The sequence below is a fragment of the Cottoperca gobio genome, chromosome 20 (assembly GCF_900634415.1).
Source record: "Cottoperca gobio chromosome 20, fCotGob3.1, whole genome shotgun sequence".
Taxonomy (NCBI): domain Eukaryota; kingdom Metazoa; phylum Chordata; class Actinopteri; order Perciformes; family Bovichtidae; genus Cottoperca; species Cottoperca gobio.
Genome location: NC_041374.1, coordinates 15,695,066 through 15,715,065, shown reverse-complemented (window position 1 = coordinate 15,715,065; position 20,000 = coordinate 15,695,066). Strand labels below are relative to the sequence as shown.

At 42.7% G+C, this 20,000-nt stretch overlaps 1 protein-coding gene across 1 annotated transcript in view; it reads right to left on the bottom strand.

Annotated features, from left to right (window-relative positions):
• The window catches only part of svila (supervillin a), a 35,941-nt gene that overhangs the window by 8,477 nt on the left and 7,464 nt on the right, over nt 1-20,000 (bottom strand). Inside the window, exons 4-21 of the mRNA XM_029458258.1 lie at nt 19,206-19,342; nt 17,639-18,526; nt 16,983-17,150; nt 16,302-16,336; nt 14,725-14,789; nt 13,369-13,505; nt 12,722-12,817; nt 11,929-12,235; nt 11,147-11,212; nt 9,834-10,335; nt 8,485-8,641; nt 5,984-6,110; nt 3,928-3,981; nt 2,881-2,961; nt 2,378-2,434; nt 1,475-1,640; nt 685-771; nt 302-328 (exon numbers count right to left, since the gene is read on the bottom strand). Coding sequence (XP_029314118.1) covers nt 302-328; nt 685-771; nt 1,475-1,640; nt 2,378-2,434; nt 2,881-2,961; nt 3,928-3,981; nt 5,984-6,110; nt 8,485-8,641; nt 9,834-10,335; nt 11,147-11,212; nt 11,929-12,235; nt 12,722-12,817; nt 13,369-13,505; nt 14,725-14,789; nt 16,302-16,336; nt 16,983-17,150; nt 17,639-18,526; nt 19,206-19,342 — 3,157 coding nt within the window. The remainder of the gene's footprint in view (nt 1-301; nt 329-684; nt 772-1,474; nt 1,641-2,377; nt 2,435-2,880; nt 2,962-3,927; nt 3,982-5,983; nt 6,111-8,484; nt 8,642-9,833; nt 10,336-11,146; nt 11,213-11,928; nt 12,236-12,721; nt 12,818-13,368; nt 13,506-14,724; nt 14,790-16,301; nt 16,337-16,982; nt 17,151-17,638; nt 18,527-19,205; nt 19,343-20,000) is intronic.

Sequence of the window (20,000 nt, the reverse complement as noted above, 5' to 3'; positions counted from 1 at the left end):
GTTGTTAAGAGTCACACTTGCCGCCATTGATTAACAATGACCAAGCACGAACGTTTGCATACGTCTGAACACATTTATTGTCAGTCACAAACGTTTTAACAACAGTAAACAGCCACTAAATATGAATCCTCCTGCACTTCATACTCATGCATATTGATGGTTTATATTCTATTAGGCTTGGATAATTTAATAGAAGTCTCACAGCAACATCAGCCACATTAGTGTTGATGATATTTGTGGTTTTGGTGGTGATGATGATGAACATCGCATTCAGTGCAACACCAAAAAGAAAGAAATGCACCTTCGATATCAGACATCTCCTCCATGTCTTTTGAAAGAGAAGCAAAGACAAATCAATTACACGGTGTTCAAATGAGATGTGACCCAGAAGCATTTAAAAAAACTGTACATTTAGCATCAGCAGACCAACAGTCGGCTCAGGATCTGAAATCGTATTACACAAGAAACCATCTAAGTTCAAGACAACAATTCCGGTAACCAACTGCATCCAGAATTGGAGACTGTCTGGTGACTGTTGTGGATGTCACAAAGTCATGTCATTAAATCTAAATCAGATTTGAGCATCAGCTGAAAAGTAGTGTGACTAAAGAGGTAACTGGTGAAAACAAGGGTTTTGCTGAAAAGCAGACACGGAGGAATAACAAAAAAAAAAGTGAAACTGACCTTCCTGTGGTTTGGAGATGGAGAGGCTGCTGCTGTTCTTGGGTTTGGAAGTTACTGGAGACTGGATGGCTGAAGGGGAGGCCAACCCTGTTGTATGAACACAGAGAGGTATGAACATTCAATGATTACTCCGCTCTATATCTGGTATGGCATGTACAATTCGTGACATACATTATTTAATTTTCCACTTTAATTTCATAGGTTAAAACAAAGATTGTGAAGGTTCCGAAACATTGATTTCAATAAATGGCAAATCAAAGTCAGTTTGTGGGCCTACATAGAAAACAACAGGTGTGGTTGTCCAGTCCTCATGCTACACATATGAGGAATAATATGCAGCAGCAGTAACGGTCCCCTTATGTTGCAATCACTACAACTAGTGCTGACAACTAACCTTAAAAAGTCTAAGATGCCTGTGATGCTGGTTGAGGCAAACATTTCTGAGGCTAATCTTTGCTATGTCACTCTCCATTAGCCATAATCTGGCTAAACTCCCTGTTTTCCCCAAAAGACACATTCAACCTTCCTTTAGCTGCCTCGTCTGGCTGAGCCTGAAGTTAATGGGGAACAACTCCAACCATAAAAATAATTTTCTGCCTCTCAGCAACCACTCCACCTGATGGAGGGAAGAGGAGAGTCACCCCCCCCCGAGCTACTAATTGATAAGGGGGCTCTGGAGGATTCAGGGCAGAGAGCGGAGACTTGGCTCTCTGTGCTGAAATGACTGAGTGCAATTCAGCTTGTGTGCTTCTGAGAGATGGAGATAATACGTGTTCAGTTGCCCTCTGACCTTTCTTCACCATGCGTGCAGCCACAGTGAACTGGGTGGAGTCGTTGGCGGCTCCATAGCCTTTGGTCTTCCAGGCCTCCTCTTGGGCTACTATGAGCAGTTTCCTCTCCTGGATGGACATGTGAGCATCAACCCCCTCGCACTCCATTTCAGCCTCAGCTATTCTCTAAGAAAAGAGAGACCGGAGGAGAGAGAGAAGTTACCGTCAGTCCACGAGGATCGTTCATTATAACTGTTTTTATTGTAACCGACAGTTAAAAAAAGGAATCATCCACCTCAGGGTACTCTGTAATATATCTTCAGTTTGTGATGTTTGATGCATTCCAGAAACTATTTTGCGAGTAGATATCCACAGCTGTTCATTTTGTTAGTACTGTCCTGGAATGACTAAGGCACTTTGACAGAAGAACTACAAATATACTAATAACTGCTCTCCCACTCCAGCAAAAAGAAGAAACAAACCACCCCTCCTAACAGCACAATTGAACGATCCTGCATTGCCATTGACTGTTTGTCATTAGGTGTTTAAATGTGGTATTTACCAGCAGGCCACATCACAAGGACACAGTTACCAAGCAACACAAGGACACCAATACTTCACATTGAAAACATGATTGATTCTTTCTTTTCCGCTGGATGCACATGACTTTAGAAATGTTTTAGTTTCACTCATGAAGTAAATTCTTTTTAGTAATAAAATCAGACTGTGTCCTTTTAGTGAGCAATAATACCGTAACTCACATTTTTTGAGTGAGTGAGAGAGAGAGAGTGTGTGAGTGAGTGAGTGAGTGAGTGAGTGAGTAAGTGAGTGAGAGAGAGAGTGAGAGTGAGTGAGAGAGAGAGTGAGAGGCTGCCACTGGGGAGGAGGAGTTGGGGTGGGGGTTTACGAGAGCACTGGGTCACCTTCCGTCTCCAGGGGTGTCTCTCATCCACCTGCATGGGTCTGGGAGATACGGTGGTCTTCACAACCAGAGGGATGGACGAGGAAGGCAAGAAAGGATGAGGATTTAGAGATAAGGATGGAAAAAAATGGTATAAAATGCTCACGCTCTGCACAAGCAATCGACCCTTCAGGGGCTGCCATGCTGACTTCATAAGAGAAGTGACAAAGCTTTGGGACGGGGATATTTAGTGGCTTAAAAACAGGAGCGGCTGGAGCTCGACTGGACGTAATGTGCACTTGCTTGATTGGGGGGTGAAAAGGTTTGTAATGTGAAATAATGCAGTTTCAAATAACCACACAGGTATGGCTGAAGAGCATTTGAGTAAAAGCTTCACTATCTGTACAGGGATGATGAATGTTAAAACAATGGGGTTGGTCATTTGTTTATGTATTTTAGAGTTTGGTTTGGGAAACAAGCAAAGGGCAAGCAACACATGCAGCATGAGTAAATGCAACGTCCTACCTGGCTGGCTGACTCGTCAGGGGAAGGAGTATGGAAAGGAGGCTCAGGAGGAGGAGAGAAAGTAGATGCAAAGAGCGGCTCCTATAGACACACAGCCATGGAGACAGGAAATGGGATTTTAAAAAGTCCAGTGTTCATCCTTCTCTTATTCTGTCTTTAGCTCCACTTTTGGGCTCCACCTTTTGGGCTCCACCAAGAGCTGAGGAAAAAAGCTGGTTGTAGTTCTTTAGATGCAAAATACTCCACTGTGATCACAAGCTAGTTGCTTTTTTGTTTCAGTACAGTGTGGTGATCATTCTGTGGGTTTGTCTGTCAAAAATATTGTAGTGCAGCTTTAATGAATGCTCTTTTTTTGCCTAAAAAGTCTAATATTAACATATATAGTCTACTTGAACATTACAATCATCCTTAAAAAAAATCCATCATGCATACTATTAGGATGTAACCTCTTCTTCATGTCATTAAACCCATGTGTTCACAAACATTACTGGAGGACATGACCTCAGAATGAGAGGAAACGGGAGGCAGAGAAGTGTGACAAGCTGTTTGAAGCTAATGTCAACAACAGATCTGGCCTTTGAGATATTGGAAAAGGAATAAGGGTCCCACTCCAGCTTCATACGCAGCTCACAGTTACCAATAAATATCTCGAGCAAAGTTATGATCATTAGGAACAAATACACTTTAAAACCTACAGACGTTTAGAAAACCCATCCACAGTGTGTGAGACTGAAATTCTGAAACCCAAGCAGAGGTGTATTGATGGATTAGAGAAGCAAACACCAGCACAACACCTTCACCGTGATTGTAAAGGGAAAGACCAAAACAGGGAACCACAACCAATACCAACCACACACACACAGACACACACACACACACGAAGTGTGCGACACTCAGGATGTATTCATCAAGAGCGTGTGTTCGCTGCAAGGAAAAGCCGTTTAAGGATGTACAATTTAGATCACTAATCCAATCCAATTGAAATGCTCTTGATTAATACCACCGCAGAGTGTGTGTGCGTTTTCGGCCTTTGCACACTGGCCTTACCCAGAGCTGTTCGGACACAGCAAACTCGTCGATCATCATAAGTGCTTCATCGTCCTACAGACAAGCAGCCGCAGGAGAAAAAGGGGACATGTATGCTGAAAGCTCTGTTGTCCCGAAAATAATGTCACGGCCAAATCACATGATCCACTCCCTTAAAAAGTTTAACGTTTTTGATGCACCCTTTGGACTTTCTGAACTGCTACTTTCATTTTACTTTGGTGGAAATACCAAAACCATGTCCTTGGTTAGAACAATGGAAGTCTTTATTTACTCTGCTGTTGGCAAAAGCGGAGTGTTGGATCTGTCGGATCTTTAGTGTTGCTCTTCTCTCATCTGAAATTGACTGAATTTCATCCACTGGCCCTGATGAATTGGAGGATGAAAACAAGATGAACAACATCAACTGTCCTTTCCCTTAACCTTTACTTTATGAACTTTTATTTTTACTTTGGTGGATCAGATCGTTCACAGCGGCGTCAGAGCATCAAAAGCAAACCTGATCCTAAATGAACTAAATGCCTAAAAATCAGAATGTTTTGCGTCGAGGCAGAGCTGTCGGGCCGGAATGAACAAACCCTGATAAGCAGCTGGAAACAAAAACAGCAGCTGACGTGGATGTTTGCGGTTTGAATATGTCTAAACAGAGAGGTGTACGTGTACCGCCCCACCCTAACCCTCCTTTCAAAAACAAACAGAGGATGCCAACACAGAAACACACTCAACGTGCAGAGGATGAAATTAAGTTTATTTATTTTTTAAAAGGTAAAAGGACATGCAAACAGAGACACAAGGCAAACAGAAGAATGAAAGGTTACATGTAACATGCAGTTCAGTGGAAAGAAAGGTTAAAGCCTGACCAGAAGAAATACAGAGGCTATGTTACACTCAGTGAGTCAAACAGATGGTTTTTGTTTTTTTGTTTTTTAAGTACACACAAAGTAATTACCTTTGTATAACTTTGCATCTCTATGTGTGTGTAATTTGGGCATAATAAGGCTGTCAAATTCAGCTTAATGTACTCTAATCTTGCAAATCTCCAAATCACAACTGTAACAAATATACAAGATATTCTAGAGACAAATGAAACCACTTTGTATGGAAGTGTATAGCTGCAAATATTCAAATGACAACTCCAATGACAGACCATTTAAATGTATAACATTGACATGATAATGACAATGCAAATCAATTTAATGAGAAATTGATATTTTCAAATTGACAGACAATACACAAACTAAACTTGAAAATGAAATTGAGTTTTAATTTAAGGCTGTAATTATGTATTTAAATTTTTTTTAATTAAAGTTTGACTATAGTATACATTTTATTATCATGCATGCACATATCAAAAAATACCTTTCAAATGTAATTATTTCATTTAAATATCGGCAGCCGTCCATATCTATGAAATGAAAACGGCATGCACCGTGAAATAATGTGCGACTGATCCAGATGAAACGGTATCTATTTTACTGCCATGACAAACATGCTGATTAACTCTTGATATGGTCCAAGCTCAAAAAACATGCAACAGCTGTGAAAGAGACAGAACAGAGGAAAGAGACAAAGAGATCAAAAGACACAAGACAATACGCAACCTCTCTGTTTAAAGATATCCAAAATTGTTACCATGTGCCATTACAGGTTTCTACGGCGAAACTGATCGTTTAATGGCCATCATCCTTCTGACATTCCCGTTCCTAATAAGCAGTCGGACTTCAGAGACCGATACAGGAAATGCTCGCTGTCGTAATGCAACAGTGCGGATCAAATCAAATTACTGAAGCCTCAGTGACAGGTCACTGCGCTGAATTAGTGCTGCATTCAAGCCTCATGGGCATCTGGAGTGTTTGTGTGCGTTTTCTTTTTTGCTCCCGATATGTAAAACGTAGTTCAAACAGGACAGTGTTCTATCTTTTAAGCATGAATGGAGCATAGTAATAACTGCATGAAAAACAATGATGTCACAGACAAGACAGACGTACAGTAACAGACTGTCTCAGGCTCGTCTGTTGATGTGTTCAGTCAGCAGTGAGTGTGCAGGTCAGGTGGTTACCTTCTTCTTGAAGCTCTGCTCCAGCTCCAAGAGCTGAGCGTGCTGTTCGCCCACGTCCACCCCATCCTGCTTCCTATTGATCCTGTTCCTCCAGTCGTCCTCGCCGCTCTTCTTCAATAAGGCCACTCTGAGGAGGAGAGAAAGCAAAAAGGAGGGAGAGAGTTACGATACGATACAAAGTTCATACTAGGGAGGAAAATGCAGCCCATATATAAAATATTCTTAAAATGATTTTGTTTTCGTAATATAAAGTTTTTTACAAATATTTAGCCAATGACAAAAAAAAAGTACTCAGTCCATCATCACGCATAGATACTTAAGTGTAGTGTCAATACACCATGCATGAAATGAAGAAGGGCAATCCTTTGCACAACGTTACTGCAATGGTAGCACTTGCTAAAAAACTAAATTCAGCTTCCCCTCAGCTTTTAACGCAACCTGTCAGAACAAAAAGAAAACAGGAACGCTGCTACGCGCCCTTTAGTCTCATGCACACGACTGTTTGCAATGAAGACAGTAGACACTAAGCAGAGAGAGACAGCATGCCATTTAGTAGCCACAGTCAGAAATACGGTTAAGTTCTGGATAAACAGACTGGCGACAGTTTAAGTACAATTAGACATAAAGATCACTTAGAGTCAGTGTAACTGCAGCTGGGAGAAGATTTGACAGGATTTTGTTTAAACAAAGAGTTAAAAGAAATAAATAAAAAATGTGCTGGGATCAAATTAATATAGGCCAAACAAGAATACCGACTTCAAAACATTACAATATATCGTCTTTTAGAAGATCACAAACTAAAATGATAAAAATGTAATAGAAGTAGAATTAGAAGCTATAATAAAAAGTAATAGTAAAACCACATTAAGTAAAAAAACAACAATACAATTACAATAGAAAATACAACGTGAATGCATTAAAATAAGTGATTCAACTATAAGATAGGATAACATTTTACAATTTGAATACAATAAAAGATTATTCAATAAAATAATGTCAAATATATCTGAATAGATAGGTTTTAAGTTAATGTTCAAAGATTTCAACACTTCCAGCAGCCCTCAGATCCTCAGTTCCAGCGGTTTGAAGCAAACAAACTCAATTCTGACTGCTTTGACTTAACTTAACTTTTGACTGCTTTAAAAACCAGTAAAATAAAAAATAAAAATCAATACAGAAACAGACAGACCAATGCAAGGACTTTAAAAACTAATGTGTTCTCTCCTTCTGGTGCACTTGGGCCGCAGAGTTCTGAGTCAGCTGAAACTGATTTATAACTCTTTTGGGTAGACCAGATAGGAGAGCATTACATTATATACTGCTCAATATAAAAGCGTGTCTCAGTGTGACTCAGAGAGAAGAAATGGTCGCACTTTAGCAATATCTTTAGGCGATAAAATTAAGATTTAGTGCCTGAAGTAAAGAGTGACAAGAACAATGGTTCAATTATTGAGCTCTCATCTTTTGAGTAGGGGGAAGACAAGATCCATAATGTAGGGGTCAGGGTGTTGGCAGTGCCCTCTGCCCTTCGAACAACCACCCCTCTGTGACCCAGAGGGGACGTCCTGTTCTTCCCCGGGAGCTTCACAACAACTCCAAAAAAACAGGATGAAAGAAACTGAATAAAAGTCTCCAGCTGTATCTGCGTTACAGATCCTTTGAAAATGGGAGACTCAAAGACGTCCTGACATGGTGAAAGAGTGGGTGAGATGTGACCGGAGTACAACAAGCAGACTGGAACACACACACTTTAAACAGCAATTAACATGTATGTCTATTATGTCATCAATCAATTTAGAGTGTAATCGCTGCCTGATGTGTCAAACCAGCAGACTATTGTTAACACAATGTGACATAACTAGACTTATGTAATCTTTTTATCCAATACCGATGTCAGTTGAAAGTCAAAGTTAAATGTACATGATGAACAAGTGCATTTAAAATGCACTGCAATGATTTAATATCACATAAAATGATTGTGTGCTGAATTAACAACATGCCAAACATTAACAATGACTGTCTTTAAGGGGCGAGTCCAGTGTTATTTTATAGTTTTATTATTGTCAACACATTCCAGTATGTGCATTCAAAGCCTGACATATCTTAGTCCTCAGTCATAAAGCTATATTGTTGTCCAAATACTATCAAAACACATCAATGAGCCACACTGTTGAATGGTGTGACATGTTCCTTTATTACCATGAGCACTGTACATTATTTTGACTATAAATCTGCAGCTGAAAATATTCAAATGTACCACTGCCTCCTGTTTGTTTGATAAAAACTGAGCTGTCTGTGACCCGTTTTAATTTACGTCTTCAGTCGGAAAAAGAGGGCCTGAGAGAAACAGACAGGTTAGGCAGATTGGAAAGTATCTTCCATAAGCATCACTCAAGTCTCGTCTAGTCATTTAAACAACATTCTAGGTGCATAGTAAAGGAAGAAAAACAACATCTCACTCCAAGCTTAAAATCAACCACAGCTGACCACACCAGACTCACCTGTCTTTGATGGACATTTGTCTGGTCATCATCATGTTGCTCAGCTCATCTCCCTCCTCGGGCTGATACAGGTCGTCCGCGTGTGTGTCGGCCGCTGGTGGCTGACACAGATTCCTGGGCGAACCAGATACTGCTCTGGATGTGGACTCCGGCGGCTCTGTAAGCACAAGCAGACAAGCACGCACACAATGGAATGAAATCAATAACGTGAAAGCAACTACAGAAATGTTAAGTGGTGGATTAGATTTTAATGGCTTTTGTTTTTTTTTGCTGAGGAAGGGCATTGGTGACTAAACAAAAAAAGGTGTGAAACAGGATTTCTTTTTAATACATTCTGCAAATTGCTCCACGTATCAAACTCCCTGATATTTCCTGTCTAGAATATGATACACGCCTCTAAACACAAACTTCAATGACTACAGGGTTTTTGCATAAAAGTGAAGTCATGGCTCTCGCAGTGCAAACTCAACAGCACAAAACAAGTGTGGGAGCAAACATCTTTCATGCTTACCAAGAGGCTCTCATCTGCCTGTGAGAAGCAGTGCAGACACTTTTCACAGCTGTAATCAAATAGCCCACGCCGTTTTGTAAAAACACTGAAGCCCACTTGTCGAGGCACTACTGCAGCCAGTTTTCTGTTTGTGCATCCGTACTGCTCTATCACACCACAACAATCCTCGGAATGATGCCTGCGCTCTCTGAGAGATCGTACACCGATACAGAGACAATCAGAGTTTTGGCTCTGAGACTGCTGCTCAGACATGGAGGAAGCCTGAAAACCACAATCTGAATGTGACATTGTCACAGTCACAGGAAATGTGGTCCACTGTGAGAAATGGTTGTTGACTGTGGACTGCAATTGACACCGGTGTTTATTTAGTCTCACAGTTTGCTCTTTAAATATTTAAAGCCCACTTAATTTCAACTTTAATTTCTTTCAATTTTGATCCGTTAAACCAGGAATTATTATTATAATAATTCCTTGTGACCTTAATATCTAAATGCCACAAGATCTAAAGGCTAACATGACAATATTATATAACTTGCTGCTGTTTAGCACGTATAATGTTTACCAGGTTCACATCTTAGTTTTGTGTGTTAAGCATGCTAAAATGTGCTTATAAAAAATAAAAATAAATAATAATAATAGAAATTGACAGTTGGTTTTCATGTTAATCTTGGAGTTGGCTCATTAAATATTTATAGCCAGCTTCATTCGGCCTTCCAGCCTAATTTTTTCTGTTAAACAAAACCAAAGATTTCCAGCAGCTCCTCACTCTGCGCAAACGTTTGGCCGCGGAAAGAAAAAATCTCAAACAGATCTTCTGAGTTCTGTCTGCTGTTCTTACCTCCACTGAAGGCCCTGCTCTTCTCTGGGTGGTGTCCTTCCTCCCTTAGATACTCCTCCTGACTCTCCTGGAGCCTGTGGCTGTGGCTCTGCACGGCTCCCCACCCTCCGGTCAGCCACTGCTCCTCCTCTTCCTCAACCACCTCCTCCTCCTCCCTCCTCTCTCTTCCAGTCTGGGGCTGGGGCAGAGCGGCCTGCCTGACCGCTCCCTCAGGAGAGGGCAGTTTCCGCTTCCCTCCACCCAGATCAGCGCAGTCTTCTCCGTGGGGGAATATTTGGTACCTCTGGTGGTCCGCAGCGTCCTGGGACCTCCGGGAGGGGCCGTCTGGGTGGTGAGTGGGCAGAGACCGGTCAGATTTGGGAGGCAGGGGTTCGACCCGGGCTGCTGCTCTGGTTATGTGGATGTCTCCGGCATGGTCAGTGGACACAGTGTCTTCTCTCAGAGCAGTGGGGGAGGACTCGTTGGGGATGTGTCTGAACCGAGAGCCTGCACCGTTTTGAAGCTGTGTAACAGGGAGGTAGAAAGAGACGCAGGCAAAGTAAAAAACGGGTCCATTTGCCGCAGAGGCTGAGAAACATTTAGGGCAAACTGCAGTCACACAACAATGAGAGAACCACGCTGACCAATCACCGCCTGCCTGACTCACTGATCTTCCTGAGCATCAAAGGGCAGCCTATCTCGTTGGTCAATTGCAGCTCACATCGCAAAGCCATGCCATGCCAGCACGCACACATCATCTTCCCGTATGCACAATGAATCCAGCTGTAGGTTAATTAACTAACCAGACATTTTTGCTGAGTAATAAATGAGCAGCAGCAGTAAAGTTCCATGGAAACCACAGAAAAATCTTGCAAAGCAGAGTCCTTTAACTTCTTAATCTTTTGCTTCAATTTTCTCTCACACGCTTTTCCTCCCTGAAACAGTTGCCAGTTCTAAAACGCGCTGATGAAAAAGAGCTGCTTTCAGTCCATGTGGTGGTGAACGAGAGTTAAAGTGCTTGTGTTCTCCTCTCCTCCACCACAGAGGCATCTTTTCAAACCATCGGTCTAGCTGAAATATTGCCAGCGGCCTCACCCATCCAGACATCACAGCCCCCTCAGTGACACAGCAGGATGCTGAGAACATGAGTCAGAACTTACTCAGAAGCCGGGCAACGCGCTTTACATTCATAATGAGATCAGACTGCATGGATATAGGATGCCACACAACATGTGCTCACAGAAATGTACAGTCATTTCTGAGAAGAGTGTCCCAGCTGCGTCAGCCTCCATTGTCTCATGCAAATGCATGATGATCGTTCAGAGGAACCTTACGTGTAGGTGCTCTACGGGGCGGTCACATAGCTCCTGTTCATCCATGAAGTCTATGTCTGAAGGCTCCTGGAGCAGAAACACGCAGATGCTACAATGCTTGGTTCATGTATAGTATGTTATACTCCACCTGCCTAGCGCTAACTCTAATACACTTTATATTTTGACCAGCCGCAGCAGCATGTGGCTGCCCCAGAATTTATTTTGAGCTTTTTGATCAAAAATTGATTAGAAATGAAGGCAGTTAGAAGATGGGTGTGGTAGGAAGTGGGGAAGGGGCCCCCAGCTTTACGCCCCTGGCCCGATTTCCCATCACAGCTGGTTTGATCCATGCTCTTTTTTACTTAATATTTGAATTCAGTTTTACTATATTGTAATTTGACAACTGCTACTTCTGTCTACCTACGGCATGGGTTAGGGTTAGGTAAGGATAGAGGGTGTCATATGTTGTAAAGATTGTAAAGCCCTCTAGGAAAATATGTGATTTTGAGCTATATAAATGCAATTCACATGAATATTTTTATACCAGTATTTCCTTTAAATGACACTTTGGGAAATTACACTTATTTGCTTTCTTTCTTAGCGTTAATGAGAATATTGATACCACTCTCTCCAGTAGCTCTAAGGCTCACTAATGAACAAATTAGCCAAAGAAACATGGTAATGTATTAAAAGCATAATTAAATAGGTAAAGACGTAGACTGACTTAGTTAACTTGAAGAGAAATATGGCCAGAAAAGACAGTTATTCTACAAAATAAACTGCAAGTTCTGCTGCTAGCGTACCTGCTCCATATCTCCAAGTGTGATGGGCTGTGTCTGGTAGCGAGCATTGGCCCTGCGCTGGCGTGTGTCCCCCCTGGTGCGGGTGACCCTGATGGGAGGCTGAGCCAGTCTGTTGAACAGCGCCATCTTTTCCGCCAGGCTGAGGGTGCTGAGGTCAGGCTCGTCTTGACCCTGATCCTGGCTCTGACCTTTCCCCTCCACTGTGGACACTGGCTTAGAGGCCTGGACCTCCTGGATGTCCTGCGCCTGCCGAGCCTCCCGCGCCTTATCCCGGGCGGTGGCACTCTGCTGCGTGGATGCCCGCAGGCTGAGGGCAGGATGACACCCGAGAGACAAAGAGGTAGGAGAAAGGGAGACTTCTGTTAAGCATGGGAGGGGCTCATGCAAGCTAGCTTGTGACATGCAACATGGCAGGCAGCAGTGTGGAGCTGTGTGCATCTAATTACAATGACAACCAATAAAAAGGTTTAACAAAGGGCGGGGAAAAAAAGGGTTGTTTCACACGCAAAGTGAGTCATGCCCACCACAACAAAAACTGTGATATCAAGTAAAATCATAATAATAATAATAATTAAATCATGTAGTTTCCTCCAATCACACAGGAGGGCACCAAAACTCAAAAAACATTGTGCATTAGGACTTTACATTAGGAACTTGCACAATTCACATCCTGTGGAGTACATCACTGTGACAAGAACACTATGCCGTAGCGTACGAGCAACATTCAGTAAATATCAATCATGTTAGTCACACACTGTAGGATCTCGTGAGCATTCATATCTGTGCCCTGTACCTGTATGGAGGGACAGTGCTGCAAACTAGAGTGGGGCTAGAGGCGCGTGCTACAGCAGTGTAAACTGTCACCGTGTGTGGCACGTGAGTGGGGATGCTACAGTAGCGAAGGACAGGGACAAAGTCACAGACACACACACGCACACAGAGAGAGATGACAGAGAAAACACATGGGTGACACAGGAAATGAAAGACTTCCAGGTTATAAAGAAAAAAGGTTAATTTAAGCTAAGGGAGAGGAATATAAAGCATGTTGAGGTTCAGAATGGTGTTCAGAGAGATGGCTGGAGGCTTAAACCACAATTTAATTTCAGAATTCATGAATCATTTCAAAATACATTTTTATTCACATCCAGAGCACACAATGTGATGATTAGCTATCAGGTTGACAAACTAAGAAAATGTTGCTGTATCATAAAGCTTGAGGATGTTTAATGTTTAATATTTCTAAAAGTTAGGTTTACCCAAATTATAAAAAAAACAAAAACATATTTTCTGACTTAAGTTTAGCCGTGCAGATAATTTAGGTTTTATAGAGACATCCATGTCTGAGATTTCTGACTCCACCCCAACAATTGAGGTGGATGGAATGACAATTTTTTCATTCCTTCAATTCAGCTTTAAATAAAGTAATTTGTTAAGACTTACGTGGCGGCGATGACTACTTCCTCAGTGGTGACTGGCTGAGTTCTGGATCGGTCTTGTGTCCGTCTTAGTCTCCTGTCCACCGCTGTGTTTCTGGATCGTGGTTTAGGAGCTCCGCCATCAATGCTCTTTTCAAGTTCCTGGATTGGAAATGTTGGGAAAAAACATGGAAAAACATTTTTAAATCAATGGAATATTTCACCTCACCATAATTCTAGTATGATAATCTTGGAGCAGAGTTCACTCTGTTATTGAGGTTGAAATTATAGACTGTTGAAACATGGGCTTTACACACTTTGACAAGGGATATTTGCATTAAGATACCCTCCATTATGAAAGCTGTTTGGAAATGCAAGTATCTTCCACTAACTTGAGCTATAGCAGTTTCACGGATGTGGAGTTAAATGTGCGCCAATAAAATGCTTGTTCCGGTGGAATGCCTGTGCTGAAACCAAATCATAAGTATGTCATTCTGCGTCAGTGAAGAGAGTATTCTGCTCCACTCTCACTGTAGTGTTACGCGCTGGCTCGCAGCGTGTTTACCCTCATTAGGCCTAACGTGGTGGGTTAGTAGGAGCTAGTAGGAGCTAGTTGATATTTATACTGTGTACATCCTTTCCTATAATTTGACTGTTCCATAGTTAGTGAAGTGCTCTTGCTCAAACTAACTGGTGGACTGCTAACTGGAGCTAGCTGTCATCTAAACTGTGGGCCATACAGTATCTCTGATAAATATTACTGTTTTCATAGCAGGGTGCACTCGCTCACGCTAACCCACAACTGCACCAGTGTCTCCTCGCTCCCCTACAGTCAGCAGAGTGCTCTCGCTCAAGGCTGACTTAGCAATTGATGAGTTTTTTTTCTGCCGCTGTTGCTATGTTTAGCTCTCCTGGCTGTAACACCTGTATGGCTTCTCTTTAAACGGCCATGACCTTCGCCTCTCTTGCCTTGGCCTCGAACATCTAAGGGAGAAGGATTCCTGTGCTAAGCACTGGCGGACAGTAAGGAAAAAACAGAACGAACGGTTCTATGAATCACCAGACACCAGTACTTATACATGACCAGGGTCATTCGAGGTCACACGTGGCTTTGTTGATATAAATACTCGACCTGTGCATGCCCGAGACGGAAGATATTCAGTGTTAAGCACTACCACTGGCGGTCATCTAAGATTCATAGAACCGTAGTTACATCCGTAATGTTTTCAACTCATGTCAACAATGTCCTCACAGAATTGAGAGGACAGAAAATAAAAAAAACGACAGTCAATGTTTGTGTATCCATAAGTGTAAGAACATTTCTCCATGCTCTGTGTCTGGAACCAGCATGTAATCTGTAGAAATGAGAGTTGAATCTCACCCTGAAGAGAGAGCGCTTGGCTGCTACGCTCAGCTTGGCCCGTTCATCTAGCTTCTCTTCATCACCTACAGAGAGAGAAGAGGACATAATGAAATTACAAACTTTGGAAATATTATGCATGTAGCCATTAGGAGCATACTGAATAACCTTTTCCAGTGTAGTCATTTGAGTCAATAAGAAATAGACAGCGTTTTCAACCAATTGGAACGTTAGCTTAATTAGCTTTCTAGCTACAGTTGATCAAATCTGCTTGTGAAAGTGGCCATTTCAGCTTTAGTATATGTCTGTCCAAAAACAAGGAACCATTGTATTAATAATTCCTAAGAATTTTGAGTGGTCAATCTACAACCATCATCATTGTACACTGTATATAGAGATTGGAAAGCAGTCACTGTCATTATGTTTACCTTCATCGCTACACTGCAACGGCACCATCTGGCTAAATAGCTTGGAGCAAAGACAAACCACAAAACCTGTGACTGGTGTCATTGAGGGGAGTATGCAGAGCTAGACAGGTGTGAGAAGTTGGCTGCAAACACACACACACACTGCAAGACATATGACATGACATCACCAAATAACTATTCCCTTTGACTGGTGCCGCTGTGCTGAGCTCTAATTTTCCTCAGTACAAAAAGTGAGTGTCTGCTTATAAGAAGCAGATGAGCTGCTTCTGCCCTCAGTAGAGCTGCTGTGCAGTTTTGCTACTGTGAGCACCAGCAACAACTCTATAAACTCTACTTCAAAATATATGCGCTTTCCTGTAAAAAAAACAAAAAAAGGGAGATCAGAGTCATTTGGCCTCCACCCTCATGTCTATTCTTGAAGCTTTAACAGCCACTGGAAAATTACATTTAATTTGTGGTCTGCTGCAACTGTGAAGCTGCTAATAATCATGTTGTTTTCATTGGGAAAAGTTTACGTGGATTAGATGTACTGTTATGTGCCATTCAGTGGTCAATGCAACATGTATCTGTCCCAAACGGAAACCCTGCAAGTATGATTCAGAGCTGATTTAACTAAAATGGAAAAGCAACTCAATGGAAACTTAATTAGGGACTTTACATCACCATGATCTCATTAACTCAGCCCATCCAAAGACAAAAGACTCAGAGAAATGTAGTCAGTGATATTTCAACCCTTTAAAATAACCTAAATATAGTGTGAATATTTGTCAATATAAGTCAAAATGACACCATGAAACTAAAAACACAGTCCCCATTTGATTCATAACCCACCAACAAAACTGCATTACTTTTACGGCTGTAAATGTGCCATCGGACATTATGCAACTGGAAGTCCCAGCTAAGTAATCTCATTGGTCAAACAGATACGACAGCCGTGCTAATAATTCCACTTAAGCTAGCCATGCTTAATCAATTACCTCCTCAACACTTGTGTACAGAGGCTACAGGAGTTTATGAGCTTTACGTTATACAGTACGTGTGTTTGTAGAAATACATTGAGTAATAAATCCTTTGTTTAACAACAAATATACATGCATTCTAACTATGTATGACAAAATGTGTGCATTATATGTCCACTTACTTAAAGTTATTGGGGAAAAAACAACGTACCTTCAGTGGAAGCACGATCTGAACTCACACAAGACCTTTAAAAGTGCAGAAAGAAAAGGAAAATCAATAAACGCTAGTAGTATCCATGCAACACTGCATCGCTCAGTAATACGAATGGGTGGTGAGTGGTTAGCGACAGGAAAGAGAAAGCTGGTCACAGAGGAGGTGAGGGGATGAAGTGAAAAGCAGTCGTTTCTAGTATGCTGGAAATGTGACGGCGAGTTAGGAGAAGAAATTAAAAAGGGAAACAGTCTACTAAAGCAGACTAAGCTGGAGAATTAGATGGTATTACAGAAGTCTATTCGGTTCCATGGTCTCAGGCAGTGATTACCAACAAAGGCCAATTCATGCTTCCTTGGTATGGTCACATGGAATGACCACTGCCAAGGTCCAATCAGAGGGACCTTTGGCCTTTAAGCTTCCTTGTTTGCTAAGGTTGTTAGAGGGGTAAAATTGTGTGCATGTGTATGTGTGTGTGTCGCCCATTGGCCAATGGGCGACACACACAAACTGTGGTAACCCAGTTTGTATTAATCAGATTATTGAATTACTACATTCTATAGAATTATTTATTGTACACTTAAATACTTGATGATTATCAACATTATGTTATGATTTATGTTTACATATTTTCCAGCACACAACACTCTCAGCCATGCATTCTGGAGTCCAGAGCAGTACCTATCAGTCTCCTGGCGCTCAGCAGAAGTGATGGGCTGCGTCCTAAACCTCTCTGAGGTCTTTCTACTCTCCCCGGGATAGATATACTGCCGGGGCCTGCGCCCCCTGTCCCTCTCCCCTCTCCATAGGGCCCCGTAGCCTGCGGGTGCCCCGTCCCCTTCAACATCACTGAAGGGGCCACCCAAGGAGAGGGACCGGCAGATAAGAGTACCAAGAGGAAAGAGAAAATACAGCAAGGTGAGGGAACGATAAAGGGACTGGCGGCAAAAATGGAGATTTTTAAAAGCAGAGGTTTAAATATTCAGTCACACCCCTGTTTTCTTTTAAAAATCAATTATGTAAGCAAGACCAAGCAGATATATTAGTTGTTAAAGCATGCACACGTTTGCTGGCCCCAGGTGGTAACCAAACAAGTCACAGAGCCTATAAAGAAACAAATAACATACAGCATAGGAAGCTTAGTGTTAGGCGATTAATGCATGAATGCAAGTTCTACAGATTAGAAGCTCTACGCTTTGATGTCGAATTCACTCCAGCCTTAGTTGCTTGTTAGTCATTCAGTAGCCAGCCGATGTTGGTTAACAAGCATCTGTGTGAGTTCAAGAGAAGCCAGCCAGCAAGTAACGGCGGTTGTAGCGCTTTAGTTTGACACCTACAGCTCATTCCTGCGGCTGGTTGGAGGGGTGGTGGTGCTCTCCATGTAGGAATGTCTGAGCTGGGCCACAGATACCCGGCTGTCCTGGTGACTCTCTCGGTCACCGAAACCTTCCCCCTCCCTGATCTCTCGGGGGTCGTGGGTGGGGTGCTGCAGGTTCCTCTGACTGAGCCCTCGCAGTTCCCCAGCATCCGACACAGAGTGGCTAATGGCTGTGCTGGAGGGGGAGCTTTCTGGGCCTGCATGTGCTGCTCTGGGCAGGATATGGGTGGCAGCCACCCCCTTGTGGATATAAATGCCATTTTCCCGCTCTCTGAGCCTGCTCTCTGATGCTTGCAGATGTGAAGTGTGCTCCGTTTCATCCCACCTGGCTCTGGTTCTGTGTCCTCCTCTTGCAGGATCCTCTGCCTCAGCCTCCCTTGCCTGGCTAAGACCCAGTGCCCTGGAAATCTCTTGCTCCTCTTCCCCCCTTCCTCTCCGGGGGTCATCAGTGCTCCTCTCCCTACGGCGGATCTCAGAGGGCAGCACTGCTTTCCTGCTCTTCAGAAGGCCCCGTGTCTTCTTGTCCGCCGACTCCTCAGTCTCTTCTTCCTGGGGCTGTTGTTCCTGCACAGCTCTGGATGAGTGACCAGAAGCCATGGACAGGTAACTGGGGTTACCGACAAGTTCTTGTCCTCCAGGTTGCCCAGGTCGGGTGAGCTGAGCCTGGGGGTGATGGTGGGGATGGGAGTAAATCTGCTGGGGGCCTGGTGGGTCCGTATTGTAGCGTGTAGAGGTTTGGGTCTGGTGTTGAAATTGTCTGCGGTACACCGGGGCTTCTGTAACATTTCCCAGCTCTGGGCTCCTCTGGCGGCCCTCCTCCCTGGCAAGTCTCTCCCTAACTCTGATTCTTCAGGGAAACAAAGATCTGGTTAACATTTTTACGACACGATTAGGCACAGCGCATGTCTCTTAAACTCATAAAGATTACTACTGTACTTGGTCTGATAAAAGAAGCGGACAAACAGCACTCAACACCTAAGTCATGCCGAAATGGCTATTAGCAATTCCTGTGTGGAAATGGGAGACGCAAACTGTAAACACATCCCCCAAACCTATAGTCACTGACTTAAGGTCATTACTCCAAGAAAAGAGCCAACACTGCAACATCACTACCCTATATTTTATCCTTCATACTACGCTTAATATAATATGTTCCTTCAAACATTTGTTTTCACATGGGGATTAAACTGAACACGGCAAAATATGCATGAGCGATGAAGTTATGGTCGGTAGGAAAGGGAACGGGAGCTTGTGGTAATGAGGATGATCATGATGTGAGGTCAGCTGACTCTCAGAGCTCAAAGCAGAGGTTCTTAACCACAATCAGCCCAGGATCCACACAAAGTAAATGAGGTTTAACCGTTTGAGATGAGAAAAGCCAGGATATAGTCTTGTGGGTTCTGTTCTGACCCACAGTTTTAGAAGCACTGCTCATAAAAAGGGTGTTTTTTTGGTAAGTCCAGCTGATGGGAACATGGCAACATGGTAGGTGATATTGGGGTAAGACACAGCCGGCCTGAGTGTACCTCGAGGGCCAGTTGATGAGGGAATGGGTGTCGCCCTCAGCATCAGTCTGGAGGAACCAATCAGTGCTCAGTTTCGCCCTTGCACTGTTCCAATGGAAACCCGGTGGGAGACAAGTGAATGAGTGGGTAAAAGTCAAGATTCACTTTTTTCTTGGAGCACCACTACATTACACACACACACCATTGACTTAACGTGGAGTGTGACGAGAGTGAGAATGAGGTTAAAACACCAGCAGGATCCTGCTAAGAATACAAGTTCAACTCCCCGGCGAGACATTTCTTTGTTATTGTGGTTTTGGGGGAGGCATCACACGCAATAAAATATGAACAATAAATCTCTTATTTAATGTTTGTTAAATGAAGAGCAATGACTATAAAACACACTTAGTTTGTATTAGATCAGATTTGACCCTTCATCACTTCATCAAGAATGACAACCTGTCTAACTGAGATCTTATCTACTGAAGGAGATATTCAGAGGAAATGCCGTCTCACTCCACCAGTCAAAAGGCAGGTGAGTCATGCAGGCTCTCTGATGCTGCAGTAAGACAAATAGCCTAATCAGTTTCATTTAGCCCAGGCCTGAATTCAACAAAATCTAGGAGAATGTCCCTCAGTCATGAATACAGACCGAAAGGACTTAGGAGGGAAAAATCAGGAGGGAGAGAGCATTTTATAAACCAAATATTACCTTTTAGTGCAACTAGGACCTGCATTTGGGACCAAATAAGTAATCACAACAAGACAAAAAGTTATAACTGATGTGTTATTAAATAGAGTAAAATAAATTCTGTT